This window comes from Ranitomeya variabilis, chromosome 1, assembly GCF_051348905.1.
Source record: "Ranitomeya variabilis isolate aRanVar5 chromosome 1, aRanVar5.hap1, whole genome shotgun sequence".
NCBI classification, from domain to species: domain Eukaryota; kingdom Metazoa; phylum Chordata; class Amphibia; order Anura; family Dendrobatidae; genus Ranitomeya; species Ranitomeya variabilis.
In genome coordinates, this window is record NC_135232.1 from 1121490375 (window position 1) to 1121511201 (window position 20827).

The window sequence follows — 20827 nt, forward strand, 5'->3', positions numbered from 1 at the left end:
AACCCCTTTAATTCTGGTAGAGCACAGGTGGCTTCAGGGCTGTAACCTGCCCGCGGTCGGTGCGCTACGTACACTGCGCCTCCTGCACCGGACACTGCCTGCGGGGGCCGAGGAGACATCGCCAACCACTGCTTGTCATGGGGACGATGGAGAGTTAAGGTTTTTTCTTCATTATCTATTTTTTTTATTTTGGCACAAATAGAATACACCGTAGGGTCATTATGATGATTAAAGGGGCACTATTATTATGGAGGAAACACTATTCATTTAGAAAGGGCCAGAGCTGTAAGAAGAACAGCAATAATGGGATATACAAGAAGTACTGATCAAACACTGCTATACAGAACTAGTGTAGGAATAATCTCCACAAATACACAAAAACAACTCAAAGTTTAAAAATCAGCGCCCCCGACAATCGAGGGTTTTGCTCCTTCATCTAGTGATTGTTATCCTGCTTAGAAGGGACGATAATTGAAAATGATCGTTCCTACAAATGCTGTTCCCCATTCACCTTCACAGGTTCAAATTTGCACCAGAATACAATAATCTCCTCTAGTGGTGGCTGTAGGGTACCAACAGTATACAGTAAGCTCCTGAGCTCCCTCTAGTGGTGGCTGTAGGCTGCTAACAATATACAGTAAGCTCCTGAGCTCCCTCTAGTGGTGGCTGTAGGCTACTAACAGTATACAGTAAGCTCCTGAGCTCCCTCTAGTGGTGGCTGTAGGCTACTAACAGTATACAGTAAGCTCCTGAGCTCCCGCTAGTGGTAGCTGTAGGCTACTAACAGTATACAGTAAGCTGCTGAGCTCCCTCTAGTGGTGGCTGTAGGCTACTAACAGTATACAGTAAGCTGCTGAGCTCCCTCTAGTGGTGGCTGTAGGCTGCTAACAATATACAGTAAGCTCCTGAGCTCCCTCTAGTGGTGGCTGTAGGCTACTAACAGTATACAGTAAGCTCCTGAGCTCCCTCTAGTGGTGGCTGTAGGCTACTAACAGTATACAGTAAGCTCCTGAGCTCCCTCTAGTGGTGGCTGTAGGCTACTAACAGTATACAGTAAGCTGCTGAGCTCCCTCTAGTGGTGGCTGTAGGCTACTAACAGTATACAGTAAGCTCCTGAACTCCCTCTAGTGGTGGCTGTAGGCTACTAACAGTAGACAGTAAGCTCCCGAGCTCCCTCTAGTGGTGGCTGTAGGCTGCTATCAGTATACATGAAAAAGATGCCCCAATAATTAAGCACGGAGGACCGTGAATTAGACATATATGAAAGAACAAAAGTCCTCCAGACACGAATCTTATGCACTCCTTCTGAGGAAGATTAGTATCGAAACGCGCGTCAAGGGGTACTCTGGACTATTTCTGAACATCAGGTATGGCTGCCCTTCGCTTTCACCTGTTTACATTTTTTGTCATGCAGATTATTTGTTCTTAAAGCTATGGTGTGCACTATTCGTTCCTGATTTCCTCTTTGGCCTGTTTATTTACTTCTCTAACCACATTTGTGAGTAATTAAAAGGAATTAACCAGGAACGAATTCCAACAGTGTCTGGAGTTTTCTAATTAATTAATTTAATTCATCCATTTTTTGTGTCTCATATCATTTCATACAGCACAATTATCCTTGCACTATGCACTTTATCTATTGATTGGTGCTATCCTGGTAACATTCCTTTTATATTCATTTTAAAGACACATGCATATTTCCTTGGAATCTGATGTGGATGATATTTATTCTCTCCAGACATAGGTGTCAATTTGTCCAGTGTTTTGCTTTTTCCATTTCTGTATGGCTGTTTTCATCTTCAATAACTTTGTTATGAAGTGGTTTTTAAATTGTTTATTTAAATAAAGATTATGTTATTTTATGATTTGTTTCGTGTCTGGAGGACTTTAGTGCTATCAGTATACAGTAAGCTCCTGAGCTCCCTCTAGTGGTGGCTGTAGGCTGCTATCAGTATACAGTAAGCTCCTGTGCTCCCTCTAGTGGTGGCTGTAGGCTGCTATCAGTATACAGTAAGCTCCTGAGCTCCCTCTAGTGGTGGTTGTAGGCTGCTATCAGTATACTGTAAGCTCCTGTGCTCCCTCTAGTGGTGGCTGTAGGTTGCTATAAGTATACTGTAAGCTCCTGTGCTCCCTCTAGTGGTGGCTGTAGGCTGCTATCAGTATACAGTAAGCTCCTGAGCTCCCTCTAGTGGTGGCTGTAGGCTGCTATCAGTATACTGTAAGCTCCTGTGCTCCCTCTAGTGGTGGCTGTAGGTTGCTATAAGTATACTGTAAGCTCCTGTGCTCCCTCTAGTGGTGGTTGTAGGCTGCTATAAGTATACAGTAAGCTCCTGTGCTCCCTCTAGTGGTGGCTGTAGGCTGCTATCAGTATACAGTAAGCTCCTGAGCTCCCTCTAGTGGTGGTTGTAGGCTGCTATCAGTATACTGTAAGCTCCTGTGCTCCCTCTAGTGGTGGTTGTAGGTTGCTATAAGTATACTGTAAGCTCCTGTGCTCCCTCTAGTGGTGGTTGTAGGTTGCTATAAGTATACTGTAAGCTCCTGTGCTCCCTCTAGTGGTGGCTGTAGGCTGCTATCAGTATACAGTAGGCTCCTGTGCTCCCTCTAGTGGTGGCTGTAGGCTGCTATCAGTATACTGTAAGCTCCTGTGCTCCCTCTAGTGGTGGCTGTAGGTTGCTATAAGTATACTGTAAGCTCCTGTGCTCCCTCTAGTGGTGGCTGTAGGCTGCTATCAGTATACAGTAGGCTCCTGTGCTCCCTCTAGTGGTGGCTGTAGGCTGCTATCAGTATACAGTAAGCTCCTGAGCTCCCTCTAGTGGTGGCTGTAGGATGCTATCAGTATACTGTAAGCTCCTGAGCTCCCTCTAGTGGTGGCTGTAGGCTGCTATCAGTATACAGTAGGCTCCTGTGCTCCCTCTAGTGGTGGCTGTAGGCTGCTATCAGTATACTGTAAGCTCCTGTGCTCCCTCTAGTGGTGGTTGTAGGTTGCTATAAGTATACTGTAAGCTCCTGTGCTCCCTCTAGTGGTGGTTGTAGGCTGCTATCAGTATACTGTAAGCTCCTGAGCTCCATCTAGTGGTGGCAGAAGGCTGCTATCAGTGTACAGTAATCTACTGATCCCCTTCTATTGGTAGCTGCAGGCTGCTAAAAAAGTACAACATAGTGATCATGGGGGATTTTAACTATCATTTAACTACATATTTGTATTTGGATTGCGAACATTTATGCAGTAATGCAATTCAATTTTCATATTTTATGTCTGCATGCTATAGCGCTACAGAGTGCTGCTTTATCTGTTTGATTGTATATGAGTTGGCGACTCTAGGTAAGCACCTGTTCAGACCTGATTTATGTTTGGATGTAACAGTCAGTTTTTTTGATATTTGTATGTATTAGCCTTCTGACTGAGCACTCCATCTCTTAGCCTCAGGCATTTTTAATTGCAGTAGGATCCTACCCCTCCACAGAGATATAGACTTCAGTCCAAGAGACGATTCACGTTAGGTTCCCAGAGAGCTGTAGACTGTCTAAGAGAGGATTGGCATTAGGTCCTGGCAACGAGGATCGCCTTAACGTGGGCTGCTAGGTACACATGAATGGGCCAATTTATGCGCTAATCATTCTCAATTTTTCATATTTCTAGTGCAGTAATGAAATTCCATTTTCATATTTTATGATTGCATGTTGTAGCGCTACAGAGGGCTGCCTTATCTGTTTAATCCTATTTACAGACGTCTCATCATTCTCTCCTTATATTATTGCATTATATATTTAGGATAGAAAGTTCAGTAAAAAGAAAAACAATTCTCATGTTTCCTGATGCTTTTAGTTGGACGCTGTTCACATGCTGCACAATAAAGTGTCGTCTCCATTCTGTGGATCAGCGCGATTACAGCAACATCAAATGTAGAGATTCTGATTTGTGTTTATTACTTTTATACCATAAATTCACTGAGAGTAAAGTAGGAAAAGCTGTTTATCCGTCAGCTCGCTCCACTGTACGGCCACATTCAGAGCTTCTCCTCCGGTGCAGATGTTCATATAGTCTGTAATCATTATGTCAGCGCTGGTTTATACCTGACTGGTTTATACAATGATCTGTACAGAAATAATCTATTCCCAGAGGAAGAAGAGGAGACAGAAATAATCACTGAGCGCTCTGCTAATTCTCTGCACCTTCATCTACACAACATTGTAATACAGCAACATAATGGGGGATGGGGAGGAGGTTTTTGTACGGCTCTGTATCACTGTGTGAGAGGGAAGTCATTACTCTGCTGACAGTAATAATCTGCTGCATCGTCCTCTGTCGCTCCTCGGATTGTAAGAGTGAAAGCAGTTCCAGATCCAGATCCAGAGAACCGGTCTGGGACTCCTGTATATCGGGTGGTTGCATAATAGATAAGAAGCTTTGGTCGTTCTCCTGATTTCTGTTGGTACCAGGCTAAGTAGACACCTATACCAGTACTGGCCGTACATGAGATGGTGACTGTATCTCCGGGGGACACAGAGATATAACCTGGAGTCTGGGTCATCACTGTCTCTCCACAGGATCCTGAGGATTAGAAGAGACATAGTCATTACTGATAAATGTCAGGATCTTCCTAGAAATCCTGATCTGATGATGGATCCACTGTAGAGATCTCTCTGCACACAATCATGGAAGGATCCGAATCTCTCACCCTGAATAGAAATGAAGATCACAGCCAGCAGATAACTGCGAGAAGCCATCCTGATGTGTCTGCAGCGTCAGATAGAAACTATAAGATGAGACAATCTGTACAGTGAGATCTATATAGGGAGTGACGGGGACACAGGAGACCCCCAGAGACTGTGTATGGAAATACTGGGGACATGTAAATCCTGTGGTTATAATGTGATGATTACTGGTGTGTAATAGAGACCGGAGCTCGGCGGCGTCTCCTCCTAGGAGAGAATTAATGTCACTTGTATTACGTGTAAAGACTCATTTCTTGTACATTGTGGTCTCAGGTTATTATCATTATTCTTAGCTCTGCATATAAACATTATAGAAATTTCACTTCTATTTTAGCAGGTTTTTTAAGTTATATATTTGTTTTTATTTATGGAAAAATTTAAATATATTCCTATAATGATAAAGGAGGGATTAACAGTCGCTAATTATAGGACTTTCTATATAACAACTACTAGAACTCCGCCAGCCATCATAGTCGCGGTATTGTGAGGCGTCATAACCTGCAACCTCGTTACTGTTTGCTTTCAAAATTCTTTTTATTTGTGGATTTTTACAGTATAGCGGATAAGGGGTCTGGAAAGGAATCAAGGGAAAGGGAAGGAAACCAAACGAAGGAAAAGAGAAAATGGGTTAGGGATTGAAGAGGAGAGAAGTGGGTGGGAAGGAAATGAAGATCATCGTTACATAGTTGCACCGCAACAATTAACATAAGTACATAAAATAAAGTATAGATTAAAGTAGATCTTACCTAAGTATCGAAAGTTTTGGACATTCCCATAATATGTGAAGATGGTTGTCTCTTTGACTACAATTCCTCCAGCATAAATCGGATTCATCAGGAAATGCATTTTTAAGTCTAGCGGGAATGTAGAACGACCTAGATAACAGTTTAAAATAATTTTCATGTAGGTTTGCGCTAATAGAAGATTTGTACTCTAGTTCCACCTCTTTTTCCCATTTATTTAGGAGGAAATGATTATTTAGATCTTAGAACGCTGTGTTTATTAGTCGCACTACTTGGGGGTAAAAATAACTTATTAATCATATTTAAAAGGAACCTGTCAGAAAACCAAACTGTAGGGGCCACGTGTGTCAGCCGCTGGCTGTTACTACCCCAGGATTGTATTTTTTTCTCTAAATGCTGCAGCGTTTCAGAGAAAAACATGCTTTTAAATGTCTCGCTATTGAGTAGTCACACAGGCGGGTCCCCGGCGGTTTATTTCCACCCACTGACAGTAATTGGTTAGCCTTTACCTATACGTGAACACACAGGTAGAGGCTAGCCAATCACTGTCAGTGGGCGGAGAGAAGCCACTGAGGACCCGCCTGTATGACTAGTAACCCATGTGCGCCTCGGTGACTGCCGGCTACTAAGAGCATGTTTTTCCCTGAAGCACTGCAGTGTTTTGGAGACAAACATACATGGCTGTGATCATACACCCAGTGGCTGATACTTGCTGCCCACGGTTTGGTCAGCTCATAGGTTCCCTTTAAAGTCACAAACAACGCAGAGAGCATCAATGGCAAGGAACGAAAACTGTAAAAAGTGGCCATAGAAAGAAAATTGGGCTGCCCAAGGAGAAGAACAAATATAAGTGACAACATTAGAGATGGGGGAAAGAATAGAAAAAGCATATAAATATATAAGTGTGTGTTCAAATAAGACACTAAATACCATATTGGACACGTGCTAAATTTGTGGAATACAAATGATAATATATGCAAAACTAACAAATACATATATAGAGAAATCATTTATATAACGTTCCAAGTGCAAGATGTTAAGTGTTCATGGTGCTGAACAGAAAAAGTGACTGAATGTCATGTGATAAGAAGATTGACAGAAGAATCCAATGAAAATCCGCAGGGTCCAAGGACAAAATGGGGCAGAAGGACAGTCAACTCCAAATGGTCCCCATGTCCAGTTTCTTGAGCCACCTAACTTGTCTACTTACCCTCCTAAGCACTTTCTGGTCTGTAAACTCACAGGTTCGGGAAAGAGTCCTTAGTTTACCTCGTTGTTAATCTTGTCATGTAAAATCTCTAGGATGTCCCTGGAAGACTTAAGGGGGTTGCCCGGTCTAAAATGACAAGTCTGCAGTCACTCTATGTAACTGCAGACTTGTGAATCCTCACATCGAACGCACTGCGTGCTGTGAGGGTTCTTCTGTGTCATCGACGGGATCGGTGGTCACTTGACCGTAAGTATGTGATATGCATGCTCCCAGACAGAATTCTACTAGACTATTTCTGGAGCACTCAATGCAAGTGTATTGTACATGGCAGAAAACTGTGTATTTGGATTTTGGCTGGAAGTTTGCATATCACACGTGAAGGCCATTCCCAACACTGACTCTGGAGAATCCTCACAACACACCGAGCTCACACTGAGGATTCACCACAAAGAAAGTGGACGAATAATATAAGGTGATAAAAACAACAGGAAAAAACAATCTGCAAATTAATTAGGTAAAGGTGGCACATCTGAACAGGAAGTATATCCCGGATAGAGATGGGTGAACCTGTGGATGTTCAGGTCCGGCGGGTTCACTAAACATTGAAAAAAAGTTTTGTTCGGCTTCAAGGACATTACCTGAACTCGAACCTGGACCCAGACCACATTCAGATGAATGGTGGGCCGGAAAATCTGTTGTTTCCCAATCTGTCATCTGCGTAACAGCAGTGGAAATGTGGTGATCGGTGGCAAGACGGTGACAGCGTGTTAGTCAGTAGCTTTGACCGGTCACAGGCATTGGCTGATAAGAGCACTACTCTCATCAACCTACACTTGCTCACGCTGATAACAGCGACAGCAGGAGAGGCTGAGGACAGTATTCATCGGTTGGCGCCAGCGCAATAAATAAATAAAAGGGCGTGGATTCCTCTGCAATTTTGAAAACCAGCACATGCAAAGCTGACAGTTGTGGATTGCAACCGCCAGCTGTCAGCTTTATATTGCTTCATTATCAAAAATAGATGGATCCACATGCTGTATATTTTAGCTAATTAAATAAATTATTTAAAAAAATGGTTGCCCCCCTATTATTTACAATCAGCCTAGCTAAGGCTGGTTTCACATTTGCGTTTTTTGCCACTGCATTTTAGCGCAAAAAAAGCATGCGTTTTTTTTCCTATATTTAACATTAAAAACGCATGCGTTTTTTTTGTATGCGTTTTGCCGTGTTTGACGACGCATGCGTCGTTTCTATGCTTGCGTTTGGTTGCAGAAATGCAACATGTAGTAATTTCTAGAGGCGTTTTTTTGCCACAAAAAAACGTATTGCTGTCTATGTAAACGCATGCGTTTTTAAGCACATGCGTTTGCTTGGGTTTTAATAGAAAAAAACAAGAATACACACTGATAAGCCACCCCCCACCATCCAGGTGATAAAGGTATCCAAACCCTAACCCTACCCCTAACCCATAAGCCACCCCCCACCATCAAGGTGATAAAGGGATCCAAACCCTAACCCATAAGCCACCCCCCACCATCAAGGTGATAAAGGGATCCAAACCCTAACCCTACCCCTAACCCTAACCCATAAGTCACCCCCCACCATCAAGGTGATAAAGGGATCCAAACCCTAACCCTACCCCTAACCCTAGGGATCCTAACCCTACCACTACCCCTAACCCTACCCCTAACCCTACCCCTAACCCTAGGGACCCTAACTAGGATTGAGCGAAACAGATCAGCCAATTTCAAAAGTCGCCGACTTTTGGCAAAGTCGGGTTTCGTGAAACCCAACCCAATCTCACTGAGGGATCGGGTCGGCGGTCGGACGATCTTCGCTCCAAAGTCGGGTTTCGGTTATATATATATATATATATATGTCATTGAGACACACATATATATATATATATTTATATTTACTTCAGCGCGATATAGCAGAAAAGCCGGTAATTCAATTGCCTGCTTTTCATTTCTCCTGCCTAAACCCGACATGATATGAGACATGGTTTACATACAGTAAACCATGTCATATCCCACTTTTTTTTGCATATTCCACACTACTAATAGTAGTGTGTATGTGAAAAATTTCGGCGCTGTAGCTATTAAATTTAAGGGTTAAATCTCGGAAAAAAATGGCGTGGGCTCCCGCGCAATTTTCTCCGCCAGAGTGGTAAAGCCAGTGACTGAGGGCAGATATTAATAGCCTAGAGAGGGTCCATGGTTATTGGCCCCCCTGGCTACAAACATCTGCCCCCAGCCACCCCAGAAAAGGCACATCTGGAAGATGCGCCTATTCTGGCACTTGGCCACTCTCTTCCCACTCCCGTGTAGCGGTGGGATATGGGGTAATGAAGGGTTAATGTCACCTTGCTATTGTAAGGTGACATTAAGCCAGATTAACAATGGAGAGGCGTCAATTATGACACCTATCCATTATTAATCCAATTGTATGAAATGGTTAAAAAAAACACAAACACAATATTGCAAAGTATTTTAATGAAATAAACACACAGGTTGTTTTAATATTTTATTGCTCTCTCAATCCACCTTAAGACCCTCGCTCTGTAACAAAGGAAAAATAATAAACCAACAATATACATACCTTCCGATGATCTGTCATGTCCCACGATGTAAATCCATCTGAAGGGGTTAAAATATTTTACAGGCAGGAGCTCTGCTAATGCAGCTGTGCTCGTGCCTGTCAAACCCCGGTGAATGAAGGTAATGTAGGTCAATGACCTGTAGTTACCTTCATTCGCGGTGATGCGCCCCCTGCTGCAAAAAAAAGGGGGATATGACATGGTTTACTGTATGTAAACCATGTCTCATATCATGTCGGGTTTAGGCAGGAGAAATGAAAAGCAGGCAATTGAATTACCGGCTTTTCTGCTATATCGCGCTGAAGTAAATATAAAAATATATATATTTCCCATTGACTTGCATTGGGTTTCGTGTTTCGGCCGATCCCCCGACTTTTCAAGAAGATCGGCCGATTTCACTCGACTCGACTTTTGAGAAAGTTGGGTTTCGCGAAAACCGACTCGACCTCAAAAAAGGAAAAGTCGCTCAACCCTAATCCTAACCCTAACCCTAACCCTAGGGATCCTAACCCTAACCCTAACCCTAGCTATTTCTATTTATAGTGGGTTTTCTTGTTGATTTTGATGATTGGCAGCTGTCACACACTTCTCAGCATGCGTTTCAAAAACGCAAACGCAGGAAAAAACGCTTGTAAACGCGGCAAAACGCCGCATTTTTTTACGCTGCATTTTGCCGCGTTTACATGCGTTTTTTTCACCACCTGCATTTGCGTTTTAAACGCTGCGTTTTTAAACGCAAATGTGAAACTAGCCTAAAGCCGACAGCTTGGGACTGGTATTCTCAGACTGGGAAGGGGCCATGGATATTGGCCTTTCCCAACCTAAAAATATTAGCCCACAGCTGCCCCCAGAAAAGGCGCATTTATTGGTAGCAAAAATTCCTGTGCTTAGCCTTGCTTTTCCCACTTGCCCTGGTGAGGTGGCATGTGGGTTAATAAGGGTAATAGGCTTTGGGTTGATCTCAGCTGTTTTATAGCAGATGACATCATGCTTAGGGATTAGAAATGGACAGGCATCTATAAGATGTCCTCATTACTTACCCCACAGTCAGATTTTAAAGATACAGAGCCAGATTAAAAGACCTTTATTTGAAATAAAAACTTCACACACTCACATTTATTCACTAAAAAATAAAAAATTTAAGTTATACTCACCTTTCTGCCAATCGATGCCCATGTCCCATGTAAAAGACGTAAAATAATAGAACACCATATTCCTCACCTTTCCAAAGGTAATCCATATCTGTCCTACAATGATCTGCATGATTTGGTAAGCAGTCACATCAGTGATGCAGCCTTTCTCCAGACCAGCTGGACACACTGGAATAAGTGCTCCGGCAGTGTGTAGTGCTGATGTGAAAATGGTCACCGGAGTTCACAGCTGATGAACCCCGGCCATGTCACTTACGGCACTGTTTGCATCATGGTAAAATTCTCATGCAGCGAGAGGTGACATCTGTATGATGACCAAGATTCATGAGCTACGAACTCCGGTGAATTTTTTCATGTCAGTGCTACACAATGGAGACGCTTTCTCATGCTCCTGTCTTGGTGTATTCTGGCTGGCTTGCTGAGTGCTTGCATCATGCCAACGCTCAACAAACCACCCAGATGTAGCAGAGCTGGACTTTTTTTGAGGGACAGATATGGGTTGTCTTCTTGTTGGACAGGTGAGGAATATGGCGTGTTTTATTTTTTTTAAATAAATGGGTAAAAGAGGTTGGGTAGATTTATTTCAAATAAAGGACTTTATCCCTGCTGTGTCTTTATTATGATCCTATTATGTGGTTAGTAATAGAGGAGTCATATATACGCCTCTCCATTACCAATATGTGCGCTTGATGTCAGTTGATTTAGCTGATACTTCAAAGCTGACATCAACCCCACAACTATTACCCCACTTGCTACCACATCATGTTAAGGGGAAGAGTGAGGCTTAACACCAGGTAACCTTGATTGTACAGTTTACTGTACTTGTTAATAGATTTTAAAAAAAATGAGAAACATGGCATGGGGTCCCCCACAATTTTCATAACCAGCTGAGTGATTGCTGATGTCTCGGGGCTGATGTTAATATTATGTAAATAATAATATATCCGCGCTAGGAATAAACCCCTCTCTGTTTTTATGACTCAGTAATCCAGAAGAAAAGAATCTTTTCTTTATATTTTGAACCAGTAAAATTGTATATAAAATATAGGACAAAGCGAGGGTCCTTTGTTTTCCACTAAACTCTTTTCAGAGTGACTTTCATAAAGATGTCAGTACTGCAAAGTGAACATATATGAGTACACACTCACCCTTCTAAGGAGATCTTGTATGGCTCAGTGTGTCTCTCCGTTCATTTGTGCCCGTAATGGTAGTCCTTTTCCTTTGTCCCAATGTCCGGATCAATGTATAGCCAAGGATGTGTGCGGGTGGTAAGCGCTGCCCCGGCCGGTGGCAGAGCTCACCCGCAGTCTTCACTTGCGGTTACTAGCGTGAAGTGTGTGCGCGCTGTGGTTTGTTAGCCGCTCGGTCTCCTGGCAGTGCAGGACCTAGCGTGACGTCACAGTCACATGTTGACACACGTGACTGGCTAAGGATAGCGCGGTGGATCAAACAGCCCGACGCGTTTCGGAGTAAACGTACTCCTTCCTCAGGGATGATCCATATGGAGATGTCTAACCTTTTTATCCACAGCCGCAACCGCTTAACCCCTTCATGAATTAAAGGCGAACAGCTCAATTTCGCTGTTGAGGCCTCTTGGCATTAAAGTATCCAGTTCAAAGATCATCCTGCTCTCTTCTCTTGACATCTGTTTAATGTAGTCCCCTTTCCGCCAACTTTTATTAACTATCTTTAAGCCGGTAATAATAGTACCTTTTATCGAGCCTCCATGTTGATACAGAAAATGTTTTGATAGTGGATGGCCCTGAAATTTCTTTTTTATATTTCTCATATGTTCGTTTATTCTTATGTAGAGGGGCCTCTTTGTTCTCCCTACATACAATTTACTGCATGGGCATTTTATGGAGTAAATAACACCTTTAGTATTGCATGATATATGGTCTTTAATAATCCATTCATTGGATCCATTCGAAAGCGATAGCTGTTTCCTATACTTTAATTGCTTGCATGGTTTGCATTTAAAGCATGGATAAAATCCTGGATGCATGCAATAGGGAGGATACATAATAAGGGCCTGTGAGTTTGGAACCGTGGGGGCTATTCTGTTTGCCAAATTATTAGCTTTTCTGTATATAAACACTGGGCGTTCGGGGATTTTTTCTCCTATAATTGTATCCTCTTTTAAGATGTCCCAGTGTTTATTTACTATCCTCTTTAGTAGGTGAGTATTGGCATTGAATTGCGTGATTATAGGGACCACTTCGGATATTTTTTGATTATCTTTATTTCTTTCTTTATTTTGTAGTAATTGGGTTCTTGATAGCCCTTCGACTAATCGTTTTGTCTTCAATAGATGGTCCTGAGAATAGCCCTTTTGAATGAATTTAGTTGTCAAGGTTTCCACTTCCTGATTAAAATCCTGTATGTTAGAACAATTCCTGTGTGCTCGGATGAATTGGCTTCTTGGAACATTAGTCAACCAACTAGGAAGGTGGCAGCTTTCCAGTGATATATAATTGTTGGCATCTGTGGGTTTGTGGAAGGTCTTAGTATTGATTTTCCCACCATCAATAAAAATAGTTAAGTCTAAAAAATTAATAGATTTGGAACTGGTGGTGCCCGTAAAATTTAAAAAATACTCATTTTTATTTAAATTAATAATAAAATCGGACAATGACTCAGGGCCCCCAGACCATATAAAAACAACATCATCAATAAAACGCTGCCAGAGTACCAGGTTCGCACAACTGGGTTCTTTATCATAAATAGTATGATGTACCCATTTTCCTACGTATAAATTTGCATAACTTGGTGCGAACCTGGTACCCATAGCGGTACCCCACTGCTGGGAGTAGTGGTGCACCTCATATTTAAAATAATTGTGAGTTAAAATGAACTTTATACAATCTAAAATAAAAGTCACTTGTTCGTTTGGTAATAGTCCTTGCCTATCTAGAAAAAATTTTACTGCCTCACAACCTTTGTCGTGCTGTATGATTGTATACAGTGAGGTAATGTCCAATGTACCATAATGTAATGTGCTTTCCATTCCACCTTTTCAAGAATCCTCAGAATATGGGTACTATCTTTCAAATATGATGGAAGATTAGGAACCACTTTTTGGAGGTGGCAATCCACATATCTTGACATATTTGCTGTGAGACAGCCTATTCCGGATATTATGGGTCTCCCTGGTGGATTTCTTGAACATTTGTGAATCTTTGGGAGGTAGTAAAAGTACGGTATCCTCGGATTTTCTGTATTCATAAAATCAAATTCCTGTTTGGTGAGGATTCCCTGTTCTCTTCCCTTTTTTATCAATTCTTTCAATTCGTTAATATATTTGCAGCGCCCCAGAGTCCTGGTCGTTGCAGTACTGTGGCTCCGCCACTATGGGGAGCCATGGTGCGTCCGATGGCACTGAAGGAGTTCAACTGATCAGGTATCACAGACACCAATACATTTCACAGCCGGGCCTCCAGGGGGAGCTAAGGGTTCTATTCATTAGGCCACTCCCCACCATAGTGGGTAAACTGGGGGTCAGGCAGGAAGTTAGATTAGAAAGCTGACTGGATTGGACGAAGCAACACCTAGTGGCAGAGGGTGTTGTGGAGGAAGAGACAGTAGGGTCTCTGTCAGGGGTGGGATCCTGACAGAGGCTTGGCATTGAAAAGAACGTAACGGGTCCGCGCCAGCTCCGGGAAGCGGCGGGACCCAAGAAAGGACTAGAAGCGAGATAGATTGTGCTGAGTGAGAAACGAGATCAAGCAATAGGAGAATTCCAGTAGGGGTCGTGCTGTAAGACCGGAGCAACACCCTACTGAGGCGCACTACCGGTGGCCGGAACGCCGAGGGAGTATTATAACATTCAGCTTCAAGCAATACTCTAAACAGCGGCAGGACAGTCAGTTTAAGGCGGGCTGTCTAACACATATCACCTATGAAGTCTTGGGAGGCAATTGCGGGAGAGGGGCGTCTCTAGGGTCCCGGAAGAACTCCAGGCCTATCCGACAAACGGGTGCCGTTCTAACTGTAACATCAGGAAGGGACGGAAGATTAGAAGAACATCATTTAATCGAGTTGTGAGGGAACTTAAGAAACAGACACAACGGTTGTGGGGTACTTTCCGTACGCACAGCAGGGAAGGACTACTGTTGTGATTTTGCTTTTTGCTCCCTCTAGTGGTCATTAGTGATTTGACTCTGGAGCGTCTGTCTTTTCCTATATCCTCACCTGGGCCGTTAGTTCAGGGGCGTTGCTATTTAAGCTCCCTGGACCTTCAGTTCAATGCCTGGCATCATTGAAATCAGAGCTAATCTGTTGTGCTCTTGTCCTCTGATCCTGGTTCCTGTTTTTCAAGCTAAGTCTGCTTCCTTGCTTTTTGCTTTTGTTTTGTTTGGTATTTTTGTCCAGCTTGTTCCTATCTGTATCCTGACCTTTGCTGGAAGCTCTAGGGGGCTGGTGTTCTCCCCCCGGACCGTTAGACGGTTCGGGGGTTCTTGAATCTCCAGCGTGGATTTTTATAGGGTTTTTGTTGACCAGATAAGTTATCTTGCTATATTCTGCTATTAGTAAGCTGGCCTCTCTTTGCTGAACCTGGTTCATTTCTGTGTTTGTCATTTCCTCTTACCTCACCGTTATTATTTGTGGGGGGCTTGTATCTTGCTTTGGGGTCCCTTTCTCTGGAGGCAAGAGAGGTCTTTGTTTTCTTCTCCTAGGGGTAGTTAGATTCTCCGGCTGGCGCGAGTCATCTAGCGATCACCGTAGGCATGATCCCCGGCTACTTCTAGTGTTGGCGTTAGGAGTAGCTATTTGGTCAACCCAGTTACCACAGCCCTATGAGCTGGATTTTTGTATCTTGCAGACTTACACGTTCCTCTGAGACCCTGTCCACTGGGGTCATAACAGTATGCCAGGTCAGTATTAAATGTTTAATGCATTGCAGAAGTGGGATTATAAGAAAGAAAATTTTGAGTTTTTTTTTTCCCTCTCTCATTTTTTTTTTTCTTTTCCCCTTTACCTCAGAGTGGCTTAAGCTTGCTGCAGACATGAATGTCCAGACCTTGATTACAAGTGTGGACCAGCTTGCCGCTCGTGTGCAGAGTATACAAGATTATGTTATCAGAAGTCCTATGTCAGAACCTAAGATACCGATTCCTGAACTGTTTTCAGGAGACCGATTTAAGTTTAGGAATTTCAGGAATAATTGTAAATTATTTTTGTCCCTGAAACCTTGTTCGTCTGGAGACTCTGCTCAACAAGTCCCAGTCTTGAGATTCAGGCAGAGAAAGCCTTGCTGGCTATGTCTCAGGGCCAGGACGAGGCTGAGGTGTATTGCCAAAAATTTCGGAAATGGTCCGTGCTGACACATTGGAACGAGTGTGCACTGGCCGCTAATTTTAGAAATGGCCTTTCTGAGGCCATTAAGAATGTTATGGTGTGTTTTCCCATTCCCACAGGTCTGAATGATACCATGTCCCTGGCTATTCAAATTGACCGGCGGTTGCGGGAGCGCAAAACCGCAAATTCCCTCATGTTGTTGTCTGAACAGACACCTGATGTGATGCAATGTGATAGAAAAACCGCAAATTCCCTCATGGTGTTGTCTGAACGGACACCTGATTTGATGCAATGTGATAGAATCCTGACTAGAAATGAGAGGAAAATTCATAGACGCCGGAATGGCTTGTGCTACTACTGTGGTGATTCTACACATGTTATCTCAGCATGCTCTAAACGTATATCTAAGGTTGTTAGTCCTGTCACCGTTGGTAATTTGCATCCTAAGTTTATTCTGTCTGTAACTTTGATTTGCTCACTGTCATCTTATCCTGTCATGGCGTTTGTAGATTCAGGTGCTGCCCTGAGTCTTATGGATCTCTCATTTGCTAAGCGCTGTGATTTTATTCTTGAACCATTAGAAAATCCTATCCCTCTTAGGGGTATTGATGCTACGCCATTGGCAGAAAATAAGCCGCAGTATTGGACACAGGTTACCATGTGCATGACTCCTGAACACCGCGAGGTGATACGTTTTCTCGTTCTACATAAAATGCATGATTTGGTTGTTTTGGGGCTGCCATGGTTACAGACCCATAATCCAGTCCTTGACTGGAAGGCTATGTCAGTGTCTAGTTGGGGCTGTCGTGGTATTCATGAGGATTCCCTGCCTGTGTCTATTGCTTCTTCTACGCCTTCGGAAGTTCCGGAGTACTTGTCTGATTATCAGGATGTCTTTAGCAAGTCCAGGTCCAGTGCATTGCCTCCTCATAGGGAATGTGACTGTGCAATAGATTTGATTCCAGGCAGTACATTTCCTAAGGGAAGACTGTTTAATCTGTCGATACCTGAACATACCGCTATGCGTTCATATATCAAGGAGTCTCTGGAGAAAGGACACATCCGTCCGTCTTCTTCCCCTCTTGGTGCGGGATTCTTTTTTGTGGCTAAAAAGGACGGATCTTTGAGGCCTTGTATTGACTATCGGCTTTTAAATAAGATCACTGTCAAATTTCAGTATCCTTTGCCGCTGTTGTCTGACTTGTTTGCCCGGATTAAAGGTGCCAAGTGGTTTACCAAGATAGACCTTCGTGGTGCGTACAACCTTGTGCGCATTAAGCAAGGGGATGAATGGAAAACCGCATTCAATACGCCCGAAGGTCATTTTGAGTACTTGGTGATGCCTTTTGGGCTCTCTAATGCCCCTTCAGTTTTTCAGTCCTTTATGCATGACATTTTCCGGAACTATCTGGATAAATTTCTGATCGTTTATCTGGATGATATTCTGGTTTTTTCTGATAATTGGGACTCGCATGTGGAGCAGGTCAGGATGGTCTTTAAAATTTTGCGTGAAAATTCTTTGTTTGTCAAGGGCTCAAAGTGTCTTTTTGGTGTACAGAAGGTTCCCTTTTTGGGGTTCATTTTTTCCCCTTCTGCTGTGGAGATGGACCCAGTCAAGGTCCGAGCTATTCTTGATTGGACTCAGCCCTCGTCAGTTAAGAGTCTTCAGAAGTTCTTGGGTTTCGCTAACTTCTACCGTCGTTTTATCGCTAACTTTTCTAGCATTGTGAAACCTTTGACGGATATGACCAAGAAGGGCTCCGATGTGGTTAATTGGGCTCCTGCTGCCGTGGAGGCTTTCCAGGAGTTGAAACGTCGGTTTACTTCGGCGCCTGTTTTGTGCCAGCCTGATGTCTCGCTTCCCTTTCAAGTTGAGGTGGATGCTTCAGAGATTGGAGCAAGGGCCGTTTTGTCGCAGAGAGGCCCTGGTTGCTCTGTTATGAGACCTTGCGCCTTTTTCTCTAGGAAGTTTTCGCCTGCGGAGCGAAATTATGATGTGGGCAATCGGGAGTTGTTGGCCATGAAATGGGCATTTGAGGAGTGGCGTCATTGGCTCGAGGGTGCTAAGCATCGTGTGGTGGTCTTGACTGATCACAAAAATCTGATGTATCTCGAGTCTGCTAAACGCCTGAATCCTAGACAGGCCCGCTGGTCATTGTTTTTCTCCCGTTTTGACTTTGTTGTCTCGTATTTACCAGGTTCAAAGAATGTGAAGGCCGATGCTCTTTCCAGGAGCTTTGTGCCTGATGCTCCTGGAGTCGCTGAACCTGTTGGTATTCTTAAGGATGGTATTATCTTGTCAGCTATTTCTCCAGATCTGCGACGTGTGTTGCAGAGATTTCAGGCTGATAGGCCTGATTCTTGTCCACCTGACAGACTGTTTGTGCCTGATAAGTGGACCAGCAGAGTCATTTCCGAGGTTCATTCCTCGGTGTTGGCAGGTCACCCAGGAATTTTTGGCACCAGAGATCTGGTGGCCAGATCCTTTTGGTGGCCTTCCTTGTCTAGGGATGTGCGGTCATTTGTACAGTCCTGTGGGACTTGTGCTCGAGCTAAGCCTTGCTGTTCTCGTGCCAGTGGGTTGCTCTTGCCCTTGCCTGTCCCTAAGAGACCTTGGACACATATCTCCATGGATTTCATTTCTGATCTTCCGGTGTCTCAGGGCATGTCTGTTATCTGGGTGATATGTGATCGCTTCTCCAAGATGGTCCATTTGGTTCCTTTGCCTAAACTGCCTTCCTCTTCCGATCTGGTTCCTGTGTTTTTCCAGAACGTGGTTCGTTTGCACGGCATCCCTGAGAATATTGTGTCAGACAGAGGATCCCAGTTTGTTTCCAGATTCTGGCTATCCTTTTGTAGTAGGATGGGCATTGACTTGTCGTTTTCGTCTGCTTTCCATCCTCAGACTAATGGACAGACGGAGCGAACTAATCAGACTTTGGAGGCTTATTTGAGGTGTTTTGTCTCTGCTGATCAGGACGATTGGGTGACCTTCTTGCCGTTAGCTGAGTTTGCCCTTAATAATCGGGCTAGTTCCGCCACCTTGGTTTCGCCGTTTTTCTGCAACTCTGGTTTCCACCCTCGTTTTTCTTCGGGTCATGTGGAACCTTCTGACTGCCCTGGGGTGGATTCTGTGGTGGATAGGTTGCAGCGGATCTGGAATCTTGTGGTGGACAACTTGAAGTTGTCACAGGAGAGGGCTCAGCGCTTTGCCAACCGCCGCCGCGGTGTGGGTCCCCGTCTACGTGTTGGGGATTTGGTGTGGCTTTCTTCCCGCTTTGTTCCTATGAAGGTTTCCTCTCCCAAATTTAAACCTCATTTTATTGGTCCTTACAAGATATTGGAAATTCTTAATCCTGTATCCTTTCGCCTGGATCTTCCTGTGTCGTTTGCTATCCACAACGTGTTTCATAGGTCCTTGTTGCGGCGGTACGTTGTGCCTGTGGTTCCTTCTGCTGAGCCTCCTGCTCCGGTGTTGGTTGAGGGCGAGTTGGAGTACGTGGTGGAGAAGATCTTGGATTCTCGTCTCTCCAGGCGGAGGCTTCAGTACCTGGTCAAGTGGAAGGGCTATGGTCAGGAAGATAATTCCTGGGTGGTCGCCTCTGATGTTCATGCGGCCGATTTAGTTCGTGCCTTTCACGCCGCTCATCCTGATCGCCCTGGTGGTCGTGGTGAGGGTTCGGTGACCCCTCACTAAGGGGGGGGTACTGTTGTGATTTTGCTTTTTGCTCCCTCTAGTGGTCATTAGTGATTTGACTCTGGAGCGTCTGTCTTTTCCTATATCCTCACCTGGGCCGTTAGTTCAGGGGCGTTGCTATTTAAGCTCCCTGGACCTTCAGTTCAATGCCTGGCATCGTTGAAATCAGAGCTAATCTGTTGTGCTCTTGTCCTCTGATCCTGGTTCCTGTTTTTCAAGCTAAGTCTGCTTCCTTGCTTTTTGCTTTTGTTTTGTTTGGTATTTTTGTCCAGCTTGTTCCTATCTGTATCCTGACCTTTGCTGGAAGCTCTAGGGGGCTGGTGTTCTCCCCCCGGACCGTTAGACGGTTCGGGGGTTCTTGAATCTCCAGCGTGGATTTTTATAGGGTTTTTGTTGACCAGATAAGTTATCTTGCTATATTCTGCTATTAGTAAGCTGGCCTCTCTTTGCTGAACCTGGTTCATTTCTGTGTTTGTCATTTCCTCTTACCTCACCGTTATTATTTGTGGGGGGCTTGTATCTTGCTTTGGGGTCCCTTTCTCTGGAGGCAAGAGAGGTCTTTGTTTTCTTCTCCTAGGGGTAGTTAGATTCTCCGGCTGGCGCGAGTCATCTAGCGATCACCGTAGGCATGATCCCCGGCTACTTCTAGTGTTGGCGTTAGGAGTAGCTATTTGGTCAACCCAGTTACCACAGCCCTATGAGCTGGATTTTTGTATCTTGCAGACTTACACGTTCCTCTGAGACCCTGTCCACTGAGGTCATAACAGACTACAACACATAGCGCTAAGAAGGAAGGCACCGATTTCCACCTGTGAAGTGAACTCTGGAGGTGCCATTGGACCGGCCGGACTTGCGCAGCCTGGTGAACCGTATTCTGGACTGAGGACTCAGAGATCTCCAGTAAAGAGGTAAAGAGACTGCAACCTGGTGTCCTCGTTATTTACCGCGACCTGCACCCCACAACTGCACCGTTACAACACCACTTATTGCACCGGACGTCCCCCACTGACAGACAGGGCCACGGACCGGGTCTAGCCACCGTGACAACCCCAGGACTGAGACCCAGAGGCCCGGTACCGGGTACCCCTCGGCCCTGCGGCGGTGTGGGGGCGCTCCATATTTATCTGTTGGGTCACTAGATAGAACACTATATGTCTGTCGATCTCCTAATAGTCGTAGAGCTTCTTTTGCATAATCATCTGAGTTTAGAATAACAATACCCCCCTTTGTCCGCTGCCCTAATAACTATTTGTTTATTTTCTTGCATTCTTCTAATAGCCTTGCATTCCTCATTTGTTAGATTATTTTTAAATTTCATACACCTCTTATTTGGAATTTTTCTGATATCTCTTATTACATTACGTTGAAATGCCTCAAAGGAATCAGAATATTCTTGGATTGGGTTGAAGTTAG

The 20827-nt window shown here is 44.1% G+C and overlaps 2 gene segments (V, D, J or C); both read right to left on the reverse strand.

Moving 5' to 3' along the window:
• Window positions 1–20827, reverse strand: part of LOC143793363 (Ig kappa chain V region Mem5-like) — a 664839-nt gene that overhangs the window by 196537 nt on the left and 447475 nt on the right.
• Window positions 3919–7550, reverse strand: LOC143792941 (putative non-functional immunoglobulin kappa variable 6D-41). The segment is given in 3 exon segments: window positions 3919–4552; window positions 5463–5591; window positions 7308–7550. Coding segments are annotated over 3 exon segments (513 nt in total).